The sequence below is a fragment of the Phymastichus coffea genome, unplaced genomic scaffold (genome assembly GCF_024137745.1).
Source record: "Phymastichus coffea isolate CEN01 unplaced genomic scaffold, Cenicafe_Pcof_1.1 PCOF00041, whole genome shotgun sequence".
NCBI classification, from domain to species: Eukaryota; Metazoa; Arthropoda; class Insecta; order Hymenoptera; family Eulophidae; genus Phymastichus; species Phymastichus coffea.
Genome location: NW_026706852.1, coordinates 1,281,923 through 1,306,796, shown reverse-complemented (window position 1 = coordinate 1,306,796; position 24,874 = coordinate 1,281,923). Strand labels below are relative to the sequence as shown.

Sequence of the window (24,874 nt, the reverse complement as noted above, 5' to 3'; positions counted from 1 at the left end):
ATAAGACGAAAGCAACTCTTTTATGTATCTCTTCGAGAAATTTCCAAAACTTTCGGAAGCAAAGATCAACGAAGGAGTCTTTTATGGTCCACAAATAAGAGAACTATTACGAGATGAAGAATTTGAAAGAAGAATGACGATAAAGGAACGCAACGCGTGGCAAAGCTTTAGAGAAGTTCGCATAAATTTTTAGGAAATAATAAAGACGACGATTACGAAGATATAGTAAATGAGATGTTGGGTAATTACAAAATAATGAGTTGCTTGATGAATTTGAAAATTCATTTTCTTCATTCTCATCTTGATTACTTTCCTGAAAATTTAGGAGACTTTAGCGAGGAGCAAGGAGAGAGATTCCACCAAGACTTCAAAGACATCGAAAGAAGATATCAAGGCTATTGGGATGTGAACATGATGTCAGACTATTGTTGGTCTCTTAAAAGAGACACTACTACTCCACACAAAAGAAAAGCGCTCCGCAGATCGTTTGCTAATAAAAGAACGCGTCATTCGTAAATCTTTTTGATCGACATCACTATCTGAAATCAAGTCTATATATCAAGCTAGGTGAATTTTAATTGCTGGAATCGATTGGCAATATCCGCGCGAGAAAACCATAAAGAGAGCTAACATAACCATGAACTAAGTTCTCACCGTAACTCATATTTGAATTTGAGACCGAGGATCCTCAGATTTTGATTTAGAGCGTCGAAATACCTAAAGATACGTGACCAAATTATAGTTAAAAATCTGTAGTGTAATGATGTATATGAAATACATGAATTTTATCGATCGGTGAGTCATTTGACCCTCAGACCTTGGAGGGTCATGTTGGAAAAAATAGAAAATACATATTTGGACGTAAAATTTCCCGCTCTTTCCGAATCCGTGGTCAGATTTTATGTTTTTCCGTAGTAAATGCGTTTGACCTTCAAATGTCCTTGAATACGACGTGCTGGGGTTATGTGGACCTCGGATTTGGATTCAGCGCATCGAGAAACCTAAAGATACCTGACTCATTTGTACGCATGTCTTTAGTTGTGATGATGTATGTGGGAAATACGAATTTGATCTATCGGTGAGTCATTTGACCCTCAGATGACCTTGGAGGGTCATGTTGGAAAAAATAGAAAATACATATTTGGACGTAAAATTTCCCTCTCTTTCCGAATCCGTGGTCAGATTTTATGTTTTCCCGTAGTAAATGCGTTTGACCTTCAAATGTCCTTGAACACGACGTGCTGGGGTTATGTGGACCTCGGATTTGGAATCAGCGCGTCGAAATACAGATAGGGTATCAATTTTGCCGAAGGACTTTTTCCGGTTCCCATTTGTGGTCCTGTGTTATTAACATTAATAATAATAATTAACATGGAAGGGATAGAGGCCAGGGAATCAAAGGGTTAAACCAAGGGACCCCCACGAATATTGTTAATAATAATTGTTAACAATAATAATTATTATTAACATGAAAGGGTTAAGCCAGGGGGGGGGCAAAGGGTTAAGCCCGGTGGGGTCAACGGGTTACAGACCCCCCGCAGGTGTGCTGGAACATACATTGCTATACTACTCAGGCAGCGGCTAGTCAAAATGTCGGAGCAGAAGCTCTTTTCAGAAGCAGGTCTTCGGAACGGCGTCTCAAGGCGCCATATCATCAATTCAGGGGCGGTGAAGAGTAGTGAGGGGCTTGATCTTACGCGCACACAAAATGGCGTCGCAGCGGCGACACGCTAGCCAGCTTCGCGTTACCCGATCGCGTTAGCTACGGGGAAATCTGGAGTCTCAAGGCACTAGGTTAATTCAATGACAACGCAGAATTATCACGGCAAATTTTTATTTATTAAACAAGTCGTGGTCGGTTTCCCCGGGTCAGCCTATTGTGATTTCCTATTATTTCGATTCCTAATCTATAGTCTGCCCAATACCAATGTATTCTACTTTATTTTAGATCTGATTATCCACGCCGACGCTATTCCCCCTTGTGCAGCACACGAACCATTCCCCATTATTAGGCCCACAACGACACAATCGCAACCCGCACTTGCGATAGCTACAGGTCAGGTCAATTGGCCGTCTCACGCTCCACCGGTTAGTTGCGGGTCAATCGTGCCCGCAATAAAATAGTGTCATCGTCCGGTCAGCCGAGGTTCTCATTCCTTTTCTCTCTCTTCCTCACCGTGGCACACAAAGAAAATATATTGCTTCACATCACTCACTTGAAATTCCGATCTGGGCTCGGCTGCGGCTTCCAGGAGAATAGGCCGTGGCTAGCGCGGCTTCATTACACGTCTTCTCTATTACCTCCCTTTACAGTCGCGGGTTTTTATTTGATTGGTCGAAATTGTCGTCAAGTCGATCATCAGCGTCGTCTATTATAGCTTTTTAACTCGCGCAATTTTATTACTGGTCGGATTTTGGCGCCTAATTTCCTTATTTGTCGGTCTAACCCTATCTTATTCGTTGATTGATCGATCAAATCGCGCGCATTGCTTAATTCCACGTCGTTATCGTCTATCTCTTTCTCGCGCACGTTTCCCAGTCCTACCGATTTTCCTTACGATAGTATCGGTAACATTTTTTTCGCTCACACACATGTCCTAACCTCATTCCCTCTGGCGCTCAGTCACTCTTCTACCGGTCGCCTCACTCGCATTCATACGCTCAGACTCTCTCTTCCTTCCCCACTCTCGGTCTGGCTCAAGCTTGCTACCGAGAGCGTCGGAACATGACCGCCACTCAGCTCACGCATTTGCATCACGTCCCGTTGCCGTTTCTCGTACCTGCTACCCGGTGCTCGGAAGGTCGGTTATTGTATGTACGAGGTGTATTCAAAAAGTAAGGTGACTTTTCAAATTTCACGGGCAACGTACTTTCGATTATGGACGTACGGTCAATAAACAGTATTATCTTGAAGTTATGCGCCGTTTGCGAGAAGCAATACGAAGAAAACGCCCAGAATTGTGGAAAAACAATTCATGGCTTTTGCATCACGATAATGCCCCTGCTCACTCATCTTTGCTTGTAAGAAATTTTTTGGCCAAAAACAACACCACAATCATGCCTCAGCCACCATATTCACCGGATTTGGCCCCATGTGACTTTTTCTTGTTCCCAAAACTAAAGAGACCTATGAAAGGACGGAGATTTGCAACGATTGAAGAGATAAAGACTGCATTGCTGAAAGAGCTCAAGGCTATACCGAAAAGTGCTTATGAGAAGTGCTTTGAAGATTGGAAAAACCGTTGGCATAAGTGTATTGTATCTGAGGGGGATTACTTTGAAGGGGACAACATAAATATTGATAAATAAATAAATATTTTTTCTTAAAAATATAAAGTCACCTTACTTTTTGAACACACCTCGTATGTATGTGTATTTCGGACGGTCCTTCGGGTGCGTTGATTGGGTGACCAGCGGCGTTAGTGCGTGTATGCAGTGCTCTCCTTGTGACGTTAGCCAGGCTCTTAACTTCCTCGTCGCCTGGCTTCCTGGGGGAGCGTCGGTCTGGGTTGCTATGTGTGAAAGTGTGTGTGTGTGGGAGTGGAAGGGTGGTGCGCATCAATTGGGCTGGTCCTGAGAGGTGTTTTCGCGAGGTCTCGAGGTTATTTATTGTGCTTATGTGAGCTAAGCGGCATCAGCTGACCGTTCGTCTGCGTCCTCTTGTCGGAAGAGGATTTCGCGTGTGCTCCGTAGGTCAGGCTTTTCACGTGATGACGCATCGTCACAACTATATTGATGGCATTAAAACCTTAACAGATGTCAATAGTACTAAGTTTATGTCCAAAATTTTCGGTAGCCATGTCTGTGTTTTTCTATCGTCTACTCACGTTAGACGGTCTTGTAAATAAAGTCGTTATAGTGAAAGATTCTAAATTCGAGCTCCGAGCTTCGACCCCTTATGGAAAGAAACAAACGCGTTGCCATCTCAAATGTGAATCCTATAATCCGAAATTAAGTACTGCTTGATGCTTTGGAAAACAAAAACATTAAACTCGTGTCTCAAATACACTACGTTCGTGCTTGTACAAATAAACCTGGCAGAATGTACACTCTTTTATTTCGTCCTGAAGTATATATTAAGAATGGCGACATTCCGCTTCTTTCTGAAACGCTCCTAATTAACTTCAATAACAGAAATTGCTGGATCTTTCTGAGTGCCGATTTAACTATCTGTTTTTTATGTAATAAATTCGGTCATATTTCCAGGCAATGCCCTAAGAATGTCGATGCTCCTGCTATATCAACACAAGTTATGATAGCACTTATTTCTACCTCATTGATTAATAAATTTTCCAAAACTCAAGATGAAGATACAAATAATCTCAAGCAACAGTCTCAACATGATAAATACTCCACTGAATTAAAAATTTCAAATATAGAAAGTACATACGTACTTACAAGCTCCCAAATTTATAGAAGATACTTTATACAACACTTTATTCGCTGCTTCATCAATGAAACCTCGGGAAAGTAAAAAATTTAAAGCGTCGACGTCAGTTTATAGCCAGGATAACGATGAACTTTTCTCTGATTAACTTGAGAAGGCTTTAGTATGGATAAACAGTGAGATAGAAAGCCACCTTAGTAAAAACTATTTATAATATGAAGATTTCTGTGACGAGAGCAGGAAGTAGCCTGCTTCTCGCTAGTCCCTCTCCCCTCTGCCCTCGGCCAGGTGCAGTGATCAGTATCGGGCGTACTGTTTTCCATGTGCTTAACACTGTACCTCTTCTTCAGCTACCATAGATTGCCAGACACGTCCGAGTTAGATCGAAGAAAGAGAAAGGGAACGCTGCAGTGGAAGAAAGAAAAAGGGAGAGAGAGAGATAGAGAGAGGTGTGTGCACTAAACAGGTATAAGCAGGCGAGTAGCGCACGACCAATGAGCGTTTAGTCGCACGCCACCTAAAAATTAGGCTAAGCGCGCGAGAAGTTGAAATTCTGTAAGTTTTGGGTTTCGAAAAATCAACAATATTCTATTGTAGAGATACAAAAAAGGTAAAATTTAGGTAGTTGTAACAATTTGTGAAGAGAAACATTCCACTGCCTGTAAGTGAGAAAAGACGCATTAAATACCAAAAATATTTATTTTCGATAAACTTTTTAGAGTTTTTAGATAAGCTAATGTTAAGAAGTTTAAAAATGATGTTTGTTATATTTTTAAAAGATTTCAACATTCAAAAAATCCATTTTTTTTAAATTTCCTTTCTTCATTTTATAAAAACATTAAATAAGCTCTTACATGACTTTCTACCGTATAAAACTTTATTAATTACCAACTTAACACGTACATTTTATACATCATCTACATATACAAAAATTACTTAAACATTTGTAACGGAGAATCACGGTTCGGCTGTCGCTCTCCGTCAAGCTCTCATCAATGCCCGTGCGCCTTGCCAGGCTGAGAGGGAGCGCTGGTTGAGCACACTTTCATCAGCTGTTTCTTTTGCTTCCTTTCTTGAGGTGAGACGTCGGCGACGGCGATTGGAGGGAGCTGACGAGCAGATAACAGTGAGAGGGAGAGAGACAGAAGATCGGAGAGAGATAGCGAGTCGCTGGCAAACCTGCGCGCGCATCTCGCTGGAGAAGAGAGAGAAAAATCGACAGTAGCAGCAAGACAGTGAAGCAGACCGACGTGCGCATAAGTTTTATCTTGGATTTTGTTATTTTTTTTGTTGGCTAACTTTCTACACGCTCGCCGTAATTTTAGTTAAGGATAACGTGCTTGGTGCGCGGAACAGTGAGTAACGTTTTTTGTGTGTGATAAAAGTGATATCGTGAGAGCAGCGAGGCCGGCACCGGTGCACGTGGGTAACGCGAGGTTTTGTGCGCGCGTGCAGACATTTTTCTCTTGGCGGTGAGCAGCATTTTTTGTGGTCTGAACAGGGAGCACGACACAACCTAAGCACATACTCAACAGTCACAGCCAACACACACACACACCAGAATATTAGCAACATTCAATAACAACCGCAACGCTAGTAACAGCAAAAACATTAACAGCAATAATAACAGCAACAACATTAACAGTATTAACAACAGCAACAACATTAACAGCATTAACAACAGCAACAACACCACTAAAACTTAAGAAACAAGAACAAGAAAAAATCAAGGAATATATTTTAACAAAGGAATTTTGTATCGCCGTAGAATCAATCAGCATCAGCAGAGGTCAAAGGGAATGGAGCCACATATCAACAGCGCGAGGCAAGGTCGGTGCTGTGTTTTTCTCTCTCTCTCTGTCCGAGGTGCTGATCGTGTGCTACGTAGCTCGGCTGCTCTGCCAGCTACGAAGTCGTCTATTGACTTTGTTCGGGCGTTATTATTTCTTTCTTTTGTATTCGAATGTACCTTCTTTTTTATATCTTTTTCTCGATTAAACAAACAGCGGTTCGGTGAGCAGCCCTGCAGCTAATCCGCTGTGCGTTTGCTTTTGTGAGTTTAATGTAACGGCGGCATTATTTTATTGTTCAAAATAAGTTTTTTTATTTTATTATTAAAGTTGTTGTTCAATTCAGATTTTTTCTTGTGATAATTGTACCTGGAATCATTCCTGATCTCGTGAAAGTTCGTTTCCGTATGATTAATGCTTTCGCTCGACGCATTATTAAGTCGTGGGAACGTTTTCTTTTGCTTCCCGAATCCCCCTTTATTAAATAAATAATTTATACGGACAGTCGCGAGCTACCTGGAAAGGGACGACTGGATTTCACCGTTATACATTATTTTCATATTTTCTGAAATTTGAAAAAGTAATTCTTTCATGATTTTAAGATCATCAGTTTTCCTGACTAATACAAAATCTTCTCTATAGGAATGTAATAACTAATATCATCATACATTGTTTAGTGTGATTTAAAAATCTATTGAACATAAAAATTTCATACATTAATATTTTAAAAGAAGAAATAAAATAATTCTATCATATAGTTCGAATTAGGAGCGTACTTATTTTATATCTGAAATAATAAAATTTTAAGGATAGTTCACATTTCAATGTAAATAATTAAAGCTTAAATTTGATAATATACAGGGTGACCCATTTTAATCAATGGACCCAAATGGCTTCTAAACCACGACATCTGCAAAAAAATGTTTCAGACAAAAGTTGGTCAAGACAAAGGGGGCCATTTGACGGTACCATTAGTTTTGACCTTGAAGTTAATTTTGAAGGTCATTTCAAGGTCAAGATGGTTTTTTCAAATAGGAACCCCTATTTTTGAGTGCGGGTTTGGAAAGAGCGGAAAATTTTAAATCAAAATTGTCTTATGCAAAAATTTTTTTTGTGACCTTGGAAAGGTCCAAAATGAAGGTCAAATGTCTGAAAAAACTATTATTCGTACTTTTTCTAAAATGACGTGGTTTTCTTCGTAATATTACCGTTCATAATGCTTGTGAAAGATCAAGAAATTCTAAGGGTGTTAATTACTTTGATTAGCTTGACCTTGGCATCAATTTTCAAGGTTATTTGAAGGTTATAATGCATTTTTTATTGGTAAACCATATTTTTGACTGCAGTCCCTGTTTTATGATATTAGGTTCTAAAAGAATGTTACTTCTTACATGATGACAGAGATTTCTTAGTTTTTTAACCTAATCTTAAGAAGGTCATATCAAGGTCAGTTTAGGAATCTATGTTTGATTGCTGATTCTTCTTCAGACATGAGTGGCTTTTTGTAGTACAAGGAAAGCAAAACAAAAGTACTTTTATCTTACTTTTAGCATTACCCGGAAACAACGACGTGGACGTAGTAAGTTCTGTTTATCGTGAGCCCCCTTGCCTCTCACGTCGGGGTGCTAGATTATCGTGAGTCCCCTTGCCTCTCACGTCGGGGTGCCAGATTATCGTGAGTCCCCTTGCCTCTCGCGTTGGGGTGCTAGATTATCGTGAGTCCTCTTGCCTCTCACAATGGCTGCGGTTAACCACGGATAAATTGTTCAAAGTTTTCTCCGTTGGCTTGAAGACACATGCGTACACGTCTTTCAAAACTGCCCACAGTCCTGAGCAATGTTTCTCGAGGAATGGCTGCGCAAGCTGTACGGATTCGTTCCATCATATCCTCCCTCGAGGTTGGCCGTTGTGCAAAAACAACATTTTTCACGAACCCCCACAAGAAAAAGTCGGGTAACGTGAGATCCAGCGAAGAAGCAGGCCATTCAATTGGTCCTCCTCGTCCAATCCACCTGCCATCATAACGATTATTTAAAAAGTCCTGTACAATACGTGCAAAATAAGGCGCAGCACCATCTTGTTGAAGCCACATTCTTTGTCGCGTTGCCAAGTCAACATTTTCCAAGAGACCGGGTAAATGGTCCCTTATCAACGCTAAGTAGCTATGCCTGTCAACATTTTGATCAAAAAAGTAAGGTCCAATAAGATATCCGTTTACGATTCCGCACCAGACCATGAGACTCCATCGATTTTGATGGTCTACAGCTCTAAACCAGTAAGGATTTTCGTGTGACCAATAGTGACAGTTATGTCTGTTCAGCTGCCCGTCGCTATAAAACTTAGCTTCGTCGGAGAAAAGTAAGTATCGAAAAAATAGAGATCATTTTGTATGGTTTGCAAAGCCCATTGGCAGAAATTAATTCGCGCTAAAATATGACGCGGCTGTAAGGCTTGCGTTAGAGTGATGTGGTAAGCGTGATAATTTAAATATCTTAAGATTCTCGAAACTGTACTTTGCGGTATACCCGTTTCTCTTTCAATCTGTCGAGTACTAATGTGCGGATCTAAGTGGACAGCTGCGAGAATTGTTAAGGTTCGAACATCATTATCTTTATAATCATGATGACGGCGTTGGCGAACAAGGTGCCCTTCGCGAGCTTTTTCAGTTAAGGTTCTTATTGTCATATCAGAAGGGTGTCTTCTATTTGGAAAGCGTACAGCATAAAGTCTTGATGCAGCGGCGAAATTGTTGTGACATTCTCCTAAAATTAATATCATATCAACAATTTGTGTTGGTGGATAATCAGCCATATTACGAAATTTCTTCCGGATCAAGTACAAGAAGTGTGAATAATGATTTAATAACGAGGTAGATTTCAAGGAATAAATAAAATATTACAAATAAATCAATGGCTAACATAAGCTCAATTTTTTTCAATAATACAATTAAAAGTAATTGAAAAATGATAGTACCACGATAAATTTCGCCCTCTAATGAAAATCGGTCAATCTCTGAGCTTTAATATCTCGGAGACAAAAAATAAAATTTCAAGTACGTTTTAAATCTTGAGTCAGATCCTTCAATCAGTTATTATTTTAATTCGTAATTAAAAAGAAATTGTATCAATAAGCTAGGACCATTCTGTGTTAGATCTTATACATATTTATTGATACAACAATATCAAAAATAAATCTAACAGTGGTGAAAGCAGTACGAGCGTCAGACTAGGGATTAAGCGATTTTCGAGTGCATTTTGAAGAAACTTGAAACAAAAATTAGCTAGACCAGGTACTGTACTCTGAAAAAAATTCTGAAAACGAAAGGGAACTTCAAACAATTAATCCGTGGCTAATCGAACGTGAGAGGAAAGGGGAATCGAGATAATCTAGCACTCCGACGTGAGAGGCAAGGGGACTCACGATAATCTAGCACCCCGACGTGAGTGGCAAGGGGACTCACGATAATCTAGCACCCGAAAGGAAACAGAACTTACTACGTCCACGTCTTTGTTTCCGGGTAACGCTAAAAGTAAGATAAAAGAACTTTTGTTTTGCTTTTCTTGTATTACAAAAAGCCACTCATGTCTGAAGAAGAATCAACAAACAAACAAAGGTTCCTAAATTTACCTTGATATGATCTTCTTAAAGTTAGGTTAAAAAACTAAGAAATCTCTGTCATCATGTAAGAAGTTACATTCTTTTAGAACCTAATATCATAAAACAGGGAGTGCAGTCAAAAATATGGTTTACCAATAAAAAATGCGTTATAACCTTCAAATAACCTTGAAAATTGATGCCAAGGTCAAGCTAATCAAAGTAATTAACACCCTTAGAATTTATTGATCTTTCACAAGCATTATGAACGGTAATATTACCAAGAAAACCACGTCATTTTAGAAAAAGTACGAATAATCGTTTTTTCAGACATTTGACCTTCATTTTTGACCTTCTCAAGGTCACAAAAACAATTTTTGAATAAGACAATTTTGATTTAAAATTTTCTGCTCTTCCCAAACCCGCACTCAAAAATAGGGGTTCCCATTTGAAAAAACCATCTTGACCTTGAAATGACCTTCAAAATTAACTTCAAGGTCAAAACTAATGGTACCGTCAAATGGCCCCATTTGTCCTGACCAACTTTTGTCTGAAACATTTTTTTGCAGATGTCGTGGTTTAGAATCAATTCGGGTCCATAGATTAAAATGGGTCACCCTGTACATTAAATCGACTATAATAAGACTTGAATACTAATTTGACCTATAAATAACACATATTGTAGAATTTCTACAAATTTTATTTGAGCAGCCGTGTTAATAGAAATTATATTCATCAAAACTCAAATACAATATAACTCAACTGAAGACGATAAACCCATTGTGAATTATAAGTTTTAAGAACAACAATCATAGTATACAGTATGTCTTGTTGTTTCAGTATAATAAAAGTGATTAGATGTTTACCTGAACGATTATTCACTATTATACAGTCATTGCCAAGTAAAAGTATATCTGTCAAATGCATGCTGCGCCTGGCAACTCCAAGAAGAAGATGATCACCTGCATGAGCTCTGAGTAAAGCAACTTGGTCATCTAAAGTCAATGTTCCAAAGATAGGTATGTATTTAGCCCATTCTACAAGAATAAGGAGCTGTTGTTTCATACTGTCACATACATCATCAATACTTGCAAGTTTTTTTTTACTAAAATCGATATCATCATGAATGCTACCACACTGTAATGACAATTTAATCATAAAACACGTGTCTCAAGAAAATTATATTAATTTCTTATCATAACCATAACATCATCCATTAAGAATAATTTTACTGATAATTTATTTTATAATACATTCTCTCATTCTAAAACATTATCTCAACATTAAAAAAAATATTCAGAATGAAATTCAAAAAATCCATAAAAATCATTTCTATTATCACTAACACTTATTTAGGTCCTTTTGGATTTTTTAATGAAATATATTTACATAACAAATTTCTCAGTGTTGTAATGGAAAATTTTGAAAGTTTGAAAATTTTGATCGAAAATCTCGCGCTATAGTTTATATAGTTTATATAGCTCTGTTATAACTTGTCTCCCCGACTTATTTAAAAAAGCGCCAGACTGCTTTGGTTTCAGCAGTCATTGAGGAATCGAGTAAGAAACGCGAGAAAGTTCGTGAGTATTTATCGACTTCGACAAACATCGAGTTTTCATTTCCAAACCGGGTAAGTGGACGTTACCCAAATTTGCCCATGGTTTACTGAATGAAGGAGTTGGTTTGGCCGAATCTAGCTCTTTTCGGCAACTCCTTTCCCAGGGCAGGCTATGAGTAAATTTGAGCAAAATCGGTAATTAATTAACGATGGTTAATTAAAAGATGTTTTATTTCGTGATTATGGCGAGCACAAATCAAGTTAGTCGGAATTTCTAGATCTAAATTGGAAATAATAAAATATCAGTTAAAATTTCAAATTCAATCTGAGGTCAAAAACCGCAATATTTCGCGGCTGAAAATAAAATACAGTATGCAAAGGAAAGATTTACGGCTCTCGTCACAAAATAAATCTGATTAATTTCTACTCTTTATTTAACTTCTATATATTAGATTATACTCAAATGATGGTAAAAGGTCAAAGCGGTGAATTCCCTGTTCCCAGCAAGTCGGTGATTATTGTAGATGGATATACGCGTTCCGAATAGTAGAAATTAATAATGTTCCGAATAGTAGAAATTAATAATGTTCCGAATAGTAGAAATTAATAATGTTCCGAAAATTAGAAGAATTATAAACAATCACATTATAATTAAACTGCCATCATTTGCTAGGCTATGAATTTTTTTAAGAGAAGATTGGATATCTACAGTTTTATGACAATATTTTATCTACATGTAAAAAAATATCAGGTAAAGAAAAGTAAAAATTTTTTTTTTCGGAATAAAATCTAAAAAAATTCTGTTGCATTCTACTTCGATTAACAAACATTTTCTTTTAATGAAATATGTTTTTATCTTTCAAATTTACTTTAATACTTCACATTTTTTCTAGCAAAAACTCAATTACTTGCATTGTATTCGACGAGTTTGAATTTACAATGAACATGGAATGCTACAATGAATTTAGATAGCGCTTGGAAAAAGCTAAAAAATGAGGTATTTTAAATTTTGCTGCGATTCATCCTAATGGATTGAAGTTTGCAAATGGTCTAAATCACTAAGCCAACCGAAGTATAAATTTCTTGAAAATTTCTTGAATCTATCTAAAGAATGCCATACTTATTTTTCACGGAGCATGAAGACATTCTACCGTCAGATAAAACCAGAGAAAATTCAATTATGTTGTTGGATGATATTGTATGTAAGAAGCAGGATAATGTAAAAGCTTTTTTCTGCATGGGTAGATATAAAAGTGCAGATTGTTTTTACTTGTGTCAGTCGAATACATAAGTCGTACCCATAAGTATACTTAGTTTGTGAAAACGTTAATTTTTCGTCAAGATGATATGAATTTAAGGCGTGTTTATAATGTTCAGGTGAACACTATGTCGTACCAAAGTTTCAAAGATAATTGTTCAACTTGTTGGAAAGATGACTATAGTTTTCTGGTGAACTAATCCAAAAATTGAAAGATTGTAGCTGGCAGATATAAAAAGGAGTTCGATAAGTTTATTATAAATACAAACCATTCAATACAAAACTGCTCGTCACAAATTATTTTTAGGGTGAGGAAGTGAGGTAATATCGCTTTAAGTAATTGAGAGAGGATTAGAGAAAAGAAAGGGAAAATAAAAATGTTACACTCGTTAATTACAGAGTTCTTATTCGTATATCTACGTATTTCACTTAACCTACCGTATAAATGAAAGCCGGACAATTAGTCAGCTAATTAACTGGCGTGATATCGTCACGGCAACGACATGAATACTGGCAATAGAGAATCGTCGCAATAGTTGGTGGGCGGACGCCTTACTATTACGGTACCTTTGTATGGCACGACTGTTACGTTTGAGAGAGAGAGAGAGAGAGAGAGAGAGAAATCTCTGTAAGCGCATTTGACCTTAGTTCTGCAACAGAATTCCTCGGTGAGCGAGAAATGGTAGGCTACCTTTTCTTAAAGACGCGTCGTCGCCTTCCTGGTGAGCAGCTTCCTCCGGGACTTCTTCTTGCTGATCAACTCCTTGAAATCGTCGCTCCACACTTGCTTCATTCTTCTCGCTCCTCGTGCTCAACTGCTGCTTCTGACAACCTCCACTGACCTACCCTGGAACCTGACTGACTTTCGCTCTCGCTCAGTCGCTCACTCTTTCTTTTTCAAAAAAATGCTCGTCGCATCCCCAGTTGACCTAATTTTACGGCGGCTCGTGACGCCGCTAATCGGTCGTGCGCTTGCCGTGAACCGTTGCCCAATACCGGCACTTAATCTCTTATCTCTCTCTCTCTTTCTTCGCTCTTTTCTTTTCTTGCTCGTTGTCGCCCTCTCTTGCCTCTCTCTCAGCTCATTGATCATTATTGGTTGCTGAAAGGAAACAAATCGCATTAGGCGCATTCTTAAAACGCGTCAGTTGCTGGGTTAGCCAAGAGTAGAAGAAGAGGAGAGAACGGCGTACGATACAACGTGTCGTCGCCAGCTCCCATCACAAGGCTACTAAAGTAAAACTTTAAAAATTGTTAAAACTTGGAAAACAATTTGTCGATGAGATTCACACGAGTTCGATTGAACTATTTACATAGATCATTCGATATTCGTGATATTTATGAAACATAACAAATTGATCTGGATGAAATGATCCCTTATGAAAAAGAAAATAAACATTTCAATTAGATATTATGTGCTATCGACACTTTTTCTAATTTTATTGGTGCGCGAAAATAAAATTATATCTGGAAAATTACTGGTATTATTCGCGAATCTTGGCAATTTAGATTACAGCCTTTATGTGCTACATCTCTATACTTTTTTGTCAAATGACAATGATCACGAACTTTCGTTGAATCATTAACAGGTTTCTCATATATATGATACATATTTGTTGTTTTGAAGGCATCAATTTCTTCTGATGACAAATAATCCATTGCTTTTGAATTATCAAATATTTTTTTGACCTGAAAAGTTATGGTTTTTAACCGTTCACCAAACCACTTCGATGGTACTGATCCATTATAAGAATTATACCTTGAAAAACTCTGAATTTAACTACAGCTGAGATAGTAGCCTATACTTTATGTTGTTCACATGCAACAGTATTATTGTCAGAGTCTTGCTGTGCAACAAATACTCTTTTCAATAGACATTCACAATCTGCATAAATTATAAACGATTATTTGAATTTAAAATGATAATTCTTGAACTCAATTACATCGTTGTTGACTTTTGCCATTTGCGCACGTTACTAATTCAACTGTTTACAATTTTTTCGTAGTCAACAATCTTATTTAATGTAGTGAAGTAGTGAGGACATCGATCGCGGATATATTTTTATTTTTATTTCATGATTAGCTGCTTCCTATTAATTTTTCAAGATGCTTTACGGAAATCAGTGATAATTATTAATATGACGTTGAGTCGGTGAAAAATCATCACAAATCAACAATAGATTTACATAATTTATTTATCTTTTATTGTTTGTATTGATATATGAGAACTTATTATTTCTCTTTTAATCCAAACAAATAGAATAATATCGTGTTGTTTAATTTTTGAAATCGAGATATTTGTTTTAAAGACCTTGAAAATTTAATATATTTAAATATTATATAATTTACAGGTATGTACGGTGTAATGCCTCTGCATAACAATGTAATGCTGATAAAATTGCCCAGATGAAATACTCATTATCATCATTTTTCACATTGATACATGCATGTCTATTTCGTAGCAATCTAGGCAATGGTATGTAAGAGCTTCTACTACGCATTGGATTGAATTTATTAATGTTAATTTAAACATTAATAATAGACTTCAAAGACCATCCCGACTCTTTCCTCTCAAATTCTTCTATATCCTTTAATAACGGAGTCGTAATATTATAATTAACCTACATATCAAATAGCTTCTTAGCTCTCGCCTAAGCGTTATACAGAAAAAGGGTAGAAGACGGTACCCTCGTTACGTTCAGATGCCAGTACGCGCGTACAAGCGTGGTCACTGTCTCAGGCACTGTCCAGGCTCTAGTCACGAAGGGAGAGGAGGCGATGAGTAGCTACGCTGATGCGGCGGATAGTTTCTTTTTCGTCGATGTACTCGAAAAAAAATGGTGTAAACGTCCAAAGTGATGACGATGCGCGTAAGATTGCTCAACTTGCCGCAAAATGCGTGGTGTGCGCGATCACCTGGTCAAACCTATTCTTCTGCTGTGTCGCTCATACGAGCCGCGGAAGGCCAGTCGCGCGCGTCCGTTACGCACGTCGCGACTTACTAGATATCTCTCTTTTTCTTCCTCTCACACGACTTACCGAGATCGGCTGCCTCCTCTCTCATGCTGTTATCAGTTACGCTAGTAGCTAAAGGTATTGTACAATTATATATATGTATATGACGTGTCGTGGAGAGAAAGACATAATGAGGGCTAATCGCGCTCGTTACATGCCCCTCCCCCAGCCACCAGGTAGCTTGGGCGTACCGGTGCGAAACCTTAATCTCTCTCCAAGGCTTTTACATAAGTGCAAAGTGAGGAAGAAAGGAAAGAGGAGAAAATGAATAAACACTTTAATAAATGATTATAATATGTAAGCCCAATTTTTATTAATAACACGAGGAGGGCTCACCGCAGTCTCAACTCTCTCTTACATCAAGAAATGTACAAAAAAAGATAATTTGAATATAAAAAATAGAAACAGAAGTGTGACATCGAAGAAAAAAAGAGAAGGGCAGTGATCTCGTGGTATCACGATCGCTTAAGCGGTACAAAAAAAACGGTACAAAAAGAGGGACCAACGCTTTAACTTTTCATTCGGATGTTGCAGATTACGTAACCAAGTGAGACTGTGATGGTCAGTGACAAATGTGAAATGGCATCCCTCAATGTAGGAACGAAACTTCTCGATGGACCAAATTACAGCCAAACATTTTCTTTCAGTCACAGACAATTTCCTCTCTGAAGGAATGACAACGCGGCTTGCATAGAATTTATCTTTGCCGTTGAGGCGTTGAAACAGGACGCTTCGTAAGCCCGTGTCGCTAGCATTGCATTTAATTATATAAGGGACTGAAAAGTCTGGCCAGGACGGGTGCTGTCACAAGTAGAGCTTATTGCTCGTACGCGTTGTGAGGGATTCGCAAATGGTCTCATAGTCCTCTAGAAACTTCCCATACCAGAACGCTATTCCCATGAATCTAGGCAGCTGTTTGAGATTCCGAGGAGCCGGATCTTAAGTATAGATTCTACTCTTTTACGCAAAGATAGCGTACCTCTAGCATGCAGATCTTGGACTTCTTGACGTTTATCGTCAGAGATAAACTCAAGCCACTTCACATGGTTCTCGAAGATCTCCGTGGCTATAATCAAGTCGTCAAGATAGGCAAAGGCATAAGGCTCTATTTCAGGATAATTCAGGATAATAATAATGGCGTGATAATTTTATCTATCAACATCTGAAACATATCAGGTATGCCAGCTAGGCCAAATGACATACGAATGAATTCGAATAATTCCAGACCAGGTATTGCAATTGGAATCGCTTGTTTCGTCAACGTGACTTGCAAAAAAGCATCGAACATATCAAGCGTATACCGCGCATGCTGTATCTTTCGCAGAATCACTTCCATGTACAGCAGTGAATAGGCGCACACGCATGTCAGTGCGTTTATTTTCCTGAAATCCACGCAGAAGCGATACGTCCCGTCCGATTTACGCGTCATCAGGACCAGGCTGGACCATTCACTCGTGGACCTGCGAATAACACCTATACGGAGCATTTTGTGAACTTGCTCATGCATTTCCTGCTCCATTTTGTGTGACACAGCATAATATTTTTGTTTTATGGAACGTGCATTTCCGATGTCGATACCGTGTTCGATCCAACTAGTACATCATAGCAGGTAACTATCGGAATTGGGCAAGAGATCGCGCATCAGCTGTTCGATCATCTGGACCTCTTCCTGGGTAGCTTCCTCTATGCCGAGCAATGCAAGAGCCATCGACTCGTTGGTCTACATGGAGAACAGTATCGCAGGAATAACCTTCTCGTTATCCCCGACCTTGAGCGTGTTAGCTTTGACGTCTAAGTTGGCCGAGAACGTACGAATAAAATCTCCGCCGAGGGTACAGTCGGTATCTGCGTCCTTTAAAATTAGTACATCTTCTTAAAACCGGTACATCTATGGCGTACTCGACTCCACCGACACGGAATGGTAGCTTCACGTTACCTAACATGGGCACGTAATGGCCATCAACGGCCTTAACTCCTAGTCTTACGTAAAGATGTACCCAAAGGTTATAGGCTGCAGCGATTTGTATTTGTATCGGTAGAGGCCGTGCTGTCGAGTGGAAAAAAATATTGTTTCTAGGTTGGCACAGATTGTTGCGTGATAAATCGAATTCGTTATCTCCGTCATCTATCAGGTCGTCTGTACTAGAATACATACAATTTTAGAAAATTGTACCACCTTATGTGCTTGATTTGTGTTAAGCTTTTGCTGTGATTCTGCGATTTCGGTTTGAGCGCTTGATATGACTGTTTGTATTTGTTTGTGTAGGTCGTTTGTGACGGAGCTACAGAGTGTTCGCTGGCCCTGTGCACGGTACTCTCCTCGCGAGTTCGCAGCGACCGAGCATGTGCGTTGACGAATGGTACATGCCCGTGTCCTTCCAGGGCCAGGAAAAGGAACCGTTGCGGCCGGTGAAGTATCGCCATGGGTGAGAGTGAGAGAGAGAGAGAGTAATAACGAGATAAATTTGAAAAGAAATAGTGGGAGAAGAGCGGCATGTGGCGACAAGAAAAGATTCGAAGAAAAGGCAGGGCAGTTAGGCATGAGCTGAGTGTAAGAAGGTCGCCTAATAAGTGAGGTGCGAGCAGGAAATAACAACGGCCGCCTCATTGGGAATTTGTACGAAATAAGCGACTGCACGAGACAATTACTCAAGGCCACAACACCAGTGCCTGCGAGTATCAGCTCTGAACGAGGTCGATAGCGGACACAGTCATTCCGCATTCAAGGAAGGCGGGCCATGGCGCAACCAGCCCCGTGCCAACACCGATCGTCGTATGGATGCCGTTGCCAGCGGGACTCCGCTTCCGTCGACGTCGCCTCTCCGTTAAAGGATCCGCAGCGCTTGGTGGATCGCTCTCATGAGTTTTAATATTTTTTTTTCTCTCGCACCAGCTCTCGCTCGTTCACATCATTGTGGATAAATTAAGCAACGCAACGCGCACGCAGAGCGAATTTGTCGCGTGTTCCGGCGAATTTATGACAGTACAGACTGAGCGAGCGCGCTGTTCCATGCATGATTGTATTTAGGTTTAAGTATCATTTACATGTGACGTAAACAAAATGATAACCTATTATAAATTTTCTCGTCAAATTCTTGATTCATTTATCTCCAAAATAAATAATGACATGAATTCAGATATTGGTGTACAAACCAACGTTTCTTACTTACCAGACTTTGGAGGTAGGCTGCTAGATTTGTCAAAAGACTTTGTTTGCTGGTTCAACGTGATGACAACATTTTTTTTAAATCCTCACATAGTTCCTACATCAGCTAGGTCTGAGGCGCTTTTTGAAGATTTGAAAGCAGCACTGGAGAACATGATAATGAGAGCAAATAAATTTGTTGTGAAGCATATGCGTATCATTGATGTTGATATAAAACTGCCAGAGCTGCAATTAACAGTAAAAAAATTAGTCAGAGGAATTTACAAAAAACAAATAAAAATAGAGAAAAAGATTATGATATTGAACATTTACTAGTTGTTGAACGGTGGAAAAACAAGTATTCAAATGTAATAGAGGAAGATGAAACAATTTGTGAAGTAACCAATTCAACTCTATGTGAGAACTATCTATTTATTTTAATAATATAATTTTTTAATTATTCAACATGTAGGACTATCATTTTATTTCATTTTTACATTCATCCGCAAGCAGTATTATAGAAAATAAAACATTTGAAATCAAAGCACCAGAAGAAATGAGTTATTTGGCAAATTAAAGTGGAAACTCAAAAAAATCAGACAATAATGAAGTCATTAATACTGATATTGAAAACAGAATTTCAAAGAAAATAGACATCTCACTAGAACATAGTTATTCGAAGTTCAAGAGTAATGTAAATTTCAATTCTTCATTTTACATAAATGAAAAGACAGTAATGGAAAATGAACAGAAGAATAATGTTGTATATACGAAACTATAAAAGTCTAGAGGAATTCACGTATGTGCCAATACCTTATAACTGCATCAACACACTTCTGGAATTCGTAGTAACAAAAAAGCAAATATCAAAAATGGAACCACATTACCGCCAAGGAAAATGAACAGGCAAAAGATTAGCTATACCAATACTTGCTTCAAAGTAATTGATTACAGACATTTCATAGAAAAAAGTGTAAATGATACTTTGAAAAAAAGTTACAAATGTTATGCCAATACTCAATATCAGGAGTAAATAATATGTTATACACTAATCAAGCCCATATATTCTATTCTAAATAAGAAATGGAAAATGATATCGACTGTAACATTAATATTACCTAGTTATTTGAAGTATTAATGAGTGATTACTATAGCACTGTTGAAAAAAGGACTTGTACTAACTATGGATTCAAAGAGTATCTGAAAAGAATAATAATATTTTTACCAAATCTTGAAATTGCCTAGTTGAATAATTATCAAAATTTAGATAAAGAAATGAACAGTTATTTTGAAGATAAGTTATACAACTGTCAGTATTGACACAAAAAAGTTTGTTAACAAATATTAATCTTGGACTATATTTATGGATTGATCACTATCAAAGTGATGACGCATACCAGAGAAGTAGTTTTGTGGATAGATTAGACATAAGCGCTGGAGAATTCACTACATCTTTAAATAACATACCAAAAACACTAACAATAAAAAAAGAAAATTCTGTATTGTGTACCGTTACAAAATATATCTCACCGCTTCAAGATGAACGAATGGAACACTATATAGTATGTTGTTTCAATAATAATAATTGAATTGAATGAAATGATTCAGTTAAGTACAAAGCATTGATGCCACAAACCCAGAAACCAGAAATAAAAATAAGTAGTTTATTTTATGCAAAGAGCATACATATGGTTCATACACATTCAGAATTTTTCATAAAATAAATCTTAATACTCACCTTTGACCGTCTTTCTTACGCATCTTTTGCCATAGTAAAGGTGCATTTCTGAATTAAATCACTTATTTTTTAGATAAATTGCAACTGTAGTCGTTTCAATCAATCGATACGTTCGCAATTCGGTAGCACTGACGATGTTAGAGTGAACGTCTAAGAGAGAGAGAGAGAGGGGGCGCGCGAGAGTTCAAAGTTTTAGTTAAGCCTCAGCTGTTGTAAAAAGAACCGCCAAAAGTTTTGCACTGTGTTTTGCCGATTTTCAATTGAAAGTTTTTCTTGATTTTGGATACGTGCGCGAGTGATAACGAGGAAGCTGAGTAAAAGCAGCAGTATTACAGCAGCAGCAACTAAAGCAGCAGCAAAACAGCAGAAGTCACCGATATTCGTGACCGAGGCAGCGTAGCTAGTTCCAGAGGAGCACCAACATTCGATTTTCCTCAACAATTATGGCTGATCACTGTAATTACACCGCAGGGTAAGTGCATCTCCCTTATTTTGCGCGACAAAATACTATTGAAAGAATTTTGTCTATCGCATGCGTTATTTTTGTATTCGCGTCGAGCGTTAGTTTTCGCGGCAAAAGTTCAAATTCTCTTTCTTTCTCTCAGTGAGTAGCGACACACTGGTGTTTGAGGCTATCTTCTTTTATAAACATTTTCCTACTTTTGCCACTTCCTCGAGCGGCATATTTTTGCAGGCGAGTTCGTCCAGCTGGCCACTGCGCTTCCTGCTAAAAATTCTTGGCTTTTCGTTAATTTTTTAGCCAGTGGATGAATAAACTGCCTACCTGGTTACAACATAACCTTCATCAAATCTCCAATTTTGTCGAGTTTTGTCTACACATCTCTGCAAACAACGCAAACAACAACACAGCCTCCACACCAGGACCGCTACACTCTACATACTACATAGTACACACCTTTCTGAATGCAACACTTTCAACATTTTTGCTGCTAAGTACCCGTATCAACAATTTTTACCATTAATCCACATATTTCAATCTACTCGGAGAGACTCCTTACTGTCGGTGTTATTTCTTCGCCGCATCACAACTTTTAACTTAATCTATGTTTGCGCTTAGTCATCGCGATGGCAATTTTAATTTTATTTTTATTTTACTTCATCTTGTTTTGTTTTATGGTTATATTTGTTTGTATTTTTCATCTAGCGCTATCTACACGCTAGACAATTTTAATTCTAATTTTAATTTTAATTTTATTCAACCGACTGTGTCAAATCGCGTTTACTTTTCTCCCATTCACGAAATTTGTAATGTAATTTTCTGCGTTCGCTTCATCAATCATTTTCTCATTTCATTTTTGCGTATAAGCTACTTATTTATTTTTGCGTTTCAATCATTTCTAGGTTAATTTGCGAATCCTTTACCGTCTCTTGTAAATGACATCATTTTATTCCCGTATCTTCAGCCAGTTTTTGATCCTTAACTAACTGAGTTAGTGCCACAGAGGCGCCAATTTTCAAATCTTTTAAATCCTGACTTTTCACAGCTCCCGTTTATGACTGGTCAGTGACTCAAATTTTCGCGCGAAATTCAAACTTTTCAATTTGTCGTATCAATCTGTCCTTTCAAATTACCTTGTTTATTACAGTTTCTTGTGAAGTTTTGAGACCCGGGGAGGAGAGATGGGAAACTTTTTGACACAATCTATGAATTTCTCTTTTTTGTCTTAATTTGTTTTTAAATTCCAACCCTTTCACTTTTATCCAATGATCTTGTCTTTATGTGCCGAGTGTGGTGAAGCGCTAAGTTATCGGGATGTCAATATCTTTCAGTGCGAGTCCTGTGACTGATCTTTCCATCAGCACTGTTCCCAGATAACCTTAAACCCTGACCTTGCGACCTTTATTTGCCGTACCTGTTCTATTGAGTCTTGGCCTACTCTCATTAGTCCGGTGGCGTGTTTTTAAAATACCCTCCTTCCACTCAAATCGACTCTGCTTCAGCTGGAACTGTGTCTTTCATCGAAACCTCAGGCCGTAAGAGACAAGCATCACCTTACGAGCTTTTCCCGTCGAAGACGTTGAAGGTGGAATCCCGGAGTGACTTCTCTAGTACTGACCGATCAGTTGCCCTACCCACTGTTTCTTCCCCCAGTGCGGACCAAATCCACTTGCTCAATAGCTGGCACCCACCACGGACGACAAACCAACAGCATGGTTTTCCGGTTTCGTGAATAATGAATTTACTGAGTTTCGGAACGAGATTAGAGCTACCCAGACTTCCATCCTGACCAAAGTCAATCGTGTTGCCGACGAAGTGAAGAGCCTCAAGTCCGTAGTGGGTCTCAATGATCGCTCGGAGCTCCTTATTCTAGGCCTTCCGCAGGAGTTCCAAGGTTCGCTGGAGGATGCTGCCGGTATGCTTTTTGAGGCGATTGGCCGCCCAAACGCCGGTGGTCGCTATGCGACCACTAGAAAATGGACTGCCCCTCGTTCTCGTCCCAACCCGACCGATACTACGTCCACTTTCGTTATGCGTATCGACTCAACGGTGGTGCGTGATGTCATATTGGAGCGCTCTGGCAAGCTCGCTGGGAAGACGGCAAAGGACATTTTTAAGTGCGGTCTCGGTAATCCCGTTTTCATCCGCCAGTCGTTACCCCAGCGGATCCACAATCTCTTTGTAAAGGCGCTTGCGCGCAGGTGTGAGCTGGATTTCACGCGCCCTTTCGTCTCGGATATGGTCGTCCATATGCTGGAGAATACGCATTCCATCTCGATCCCCAGAACGTCGGAGAGCAACCTTGACACTTTTGCCTGCCGGCCAGCCTTCTGTCCCGACCGCTCCGCGCTCTGATGCCATGTCAGTGGCTGCTACTCCGATCGGCACTCGTAGACATGTGCCACGCAACCTCAACTTCGCACCCCAGGTTGTCAAACAGCGACCCATTGCCGTCATCCCAAAAAAGCCCTGCTCCGCAACTTAACACAACCGACAGTTGTTTTAGCCCGACAGTGTCTGTCTTTCCAGTCCAGCTATCTCAAGTTATCCCAATTTCATCTCCTCCAGTTTCTGGTCCATGATACCAACTAATCCAGGACCATACCCCGCACTCTGCTTCCTTCGTTATCGGCCACATCAATATAAATAAACTGAATTCCCCCTATCATTTTGTTTCCTCTCAAAGCACAAGCTCTTTCTACATATTTTGATGTCATAGCCATTACTGAAACCTTCCTCTCACCTGATATCTCTGACTCACACCTCCCCTCCTCGAATTCAATTTTTTCAGGCTTGACCGAATTGGAAAGCAGGGTGGTGGGGTTGGTCTGTACCTCAGATCTTATCTTAAATTTAGTTTTCTACCTACTTCAGATCCAGTTTTCAATAACACGACTGAATTCATCCTTAGTGAAATAAAGTCCGACAATACCAAGCTTTTGATGGCGGTGGTATACAGACGTCCCTCTCCATCCTCTCCCACATATTTTTTCAACAGCCTGGCCACTTACCTCCCCCTGTACGGAAATGTCATCATTACCGGTGATTTTAACGCAGACCTAAATTCCAGCTCTCTGCCTGATGCTCGAGCTTTGAGATCTCTCGCTGACCTTCACAACCACCACTTTGTATCCACTGATCCCACACATCACTGTCTTGGTATAAATCCCCCTTTCTACACTACTCTTGACCTCTTCATAGTGAAAGACCCAAATGTCATCCAGACATTTGGAAAATCTGATACTCCCTTTATTGCTGGCCATTATTTCATCTCGCTTACCTATCGTTTCACTACTAACAAGCATATCACCAGAGTCATTAGGTCCCGCGATTTAAATCGGGTAGACGAAGCGGCCTTAAATGGGGCCCTCAGCAGCCTTCTCTCGTGTCTGGTCGACAAATCTCCAGCACGACTGAAGCGCTCTTCCGATCCGTCGATCGATGCTGACCTGCATTCTCTTGACAACTCGGTGCACTCTCTTACTGAAGTCCTCATAAAGACTTTCGATGAGGACCCCTCTCAGGTGCATCAAGTTGTCTTCTTGACGTAAACGCTGGGTGACTCCGAGCATTCTCACTCTAATGAAAAGGCGTGACGCTGCCTATAAACTGGCATCCTCTTCCCGCTCGATCTGTGATGTCGCTGGGTATCGAAGACTACGTAATGATGTCTCAAATACTCTCGACTCAGCAAAAAATTCTTGCATCTCAAGCAGACTGTCCTCCGCAAGCACCAGTAAGGCCAGATGGAGCAAGTTACGAATATTGGGAGTCACAAGGCACGCTCTTCCATCTCCGTTTCGATTTCTTTCCCCAGCCGTACAAAACACTCACTTTACCAACATCTCCTCCAATGATATGTGACTTTTTTGACGCCCTTTTAACGAGTCCCCCAAACGTTCCTCACGCCCACTCGCTGGTGCACTAAA

The 24,874-nt window shown here is 39.2% G+C and overlaps 1 protein-coding gene across 2 annotated transcripts in view; it reads right to left on the bottom strand.

Annotated features, from left to right (window-relative positions):
• LOC131664157 (hepatocyte nuclear factor 4-alpha) overlaps positions 1–24,874 on the bottom strand; it is a 900,667-nt gene that overhangs the window by 345,590 nt on the left and 530,203 nt on the right. For both annotated transcript variants that reach the window (XM_058935049.1, XM_058935050.1), the window contains exon 5: positions 10,638–10,908. In XM_058935049.1, the coding sequence (XP_058791032.1) occupies positions 10,638–10,908 (271 nt within the window). The remainder of the gene's footprint in view (positions 1–10,637; positions 10,909–24,874) is intronic.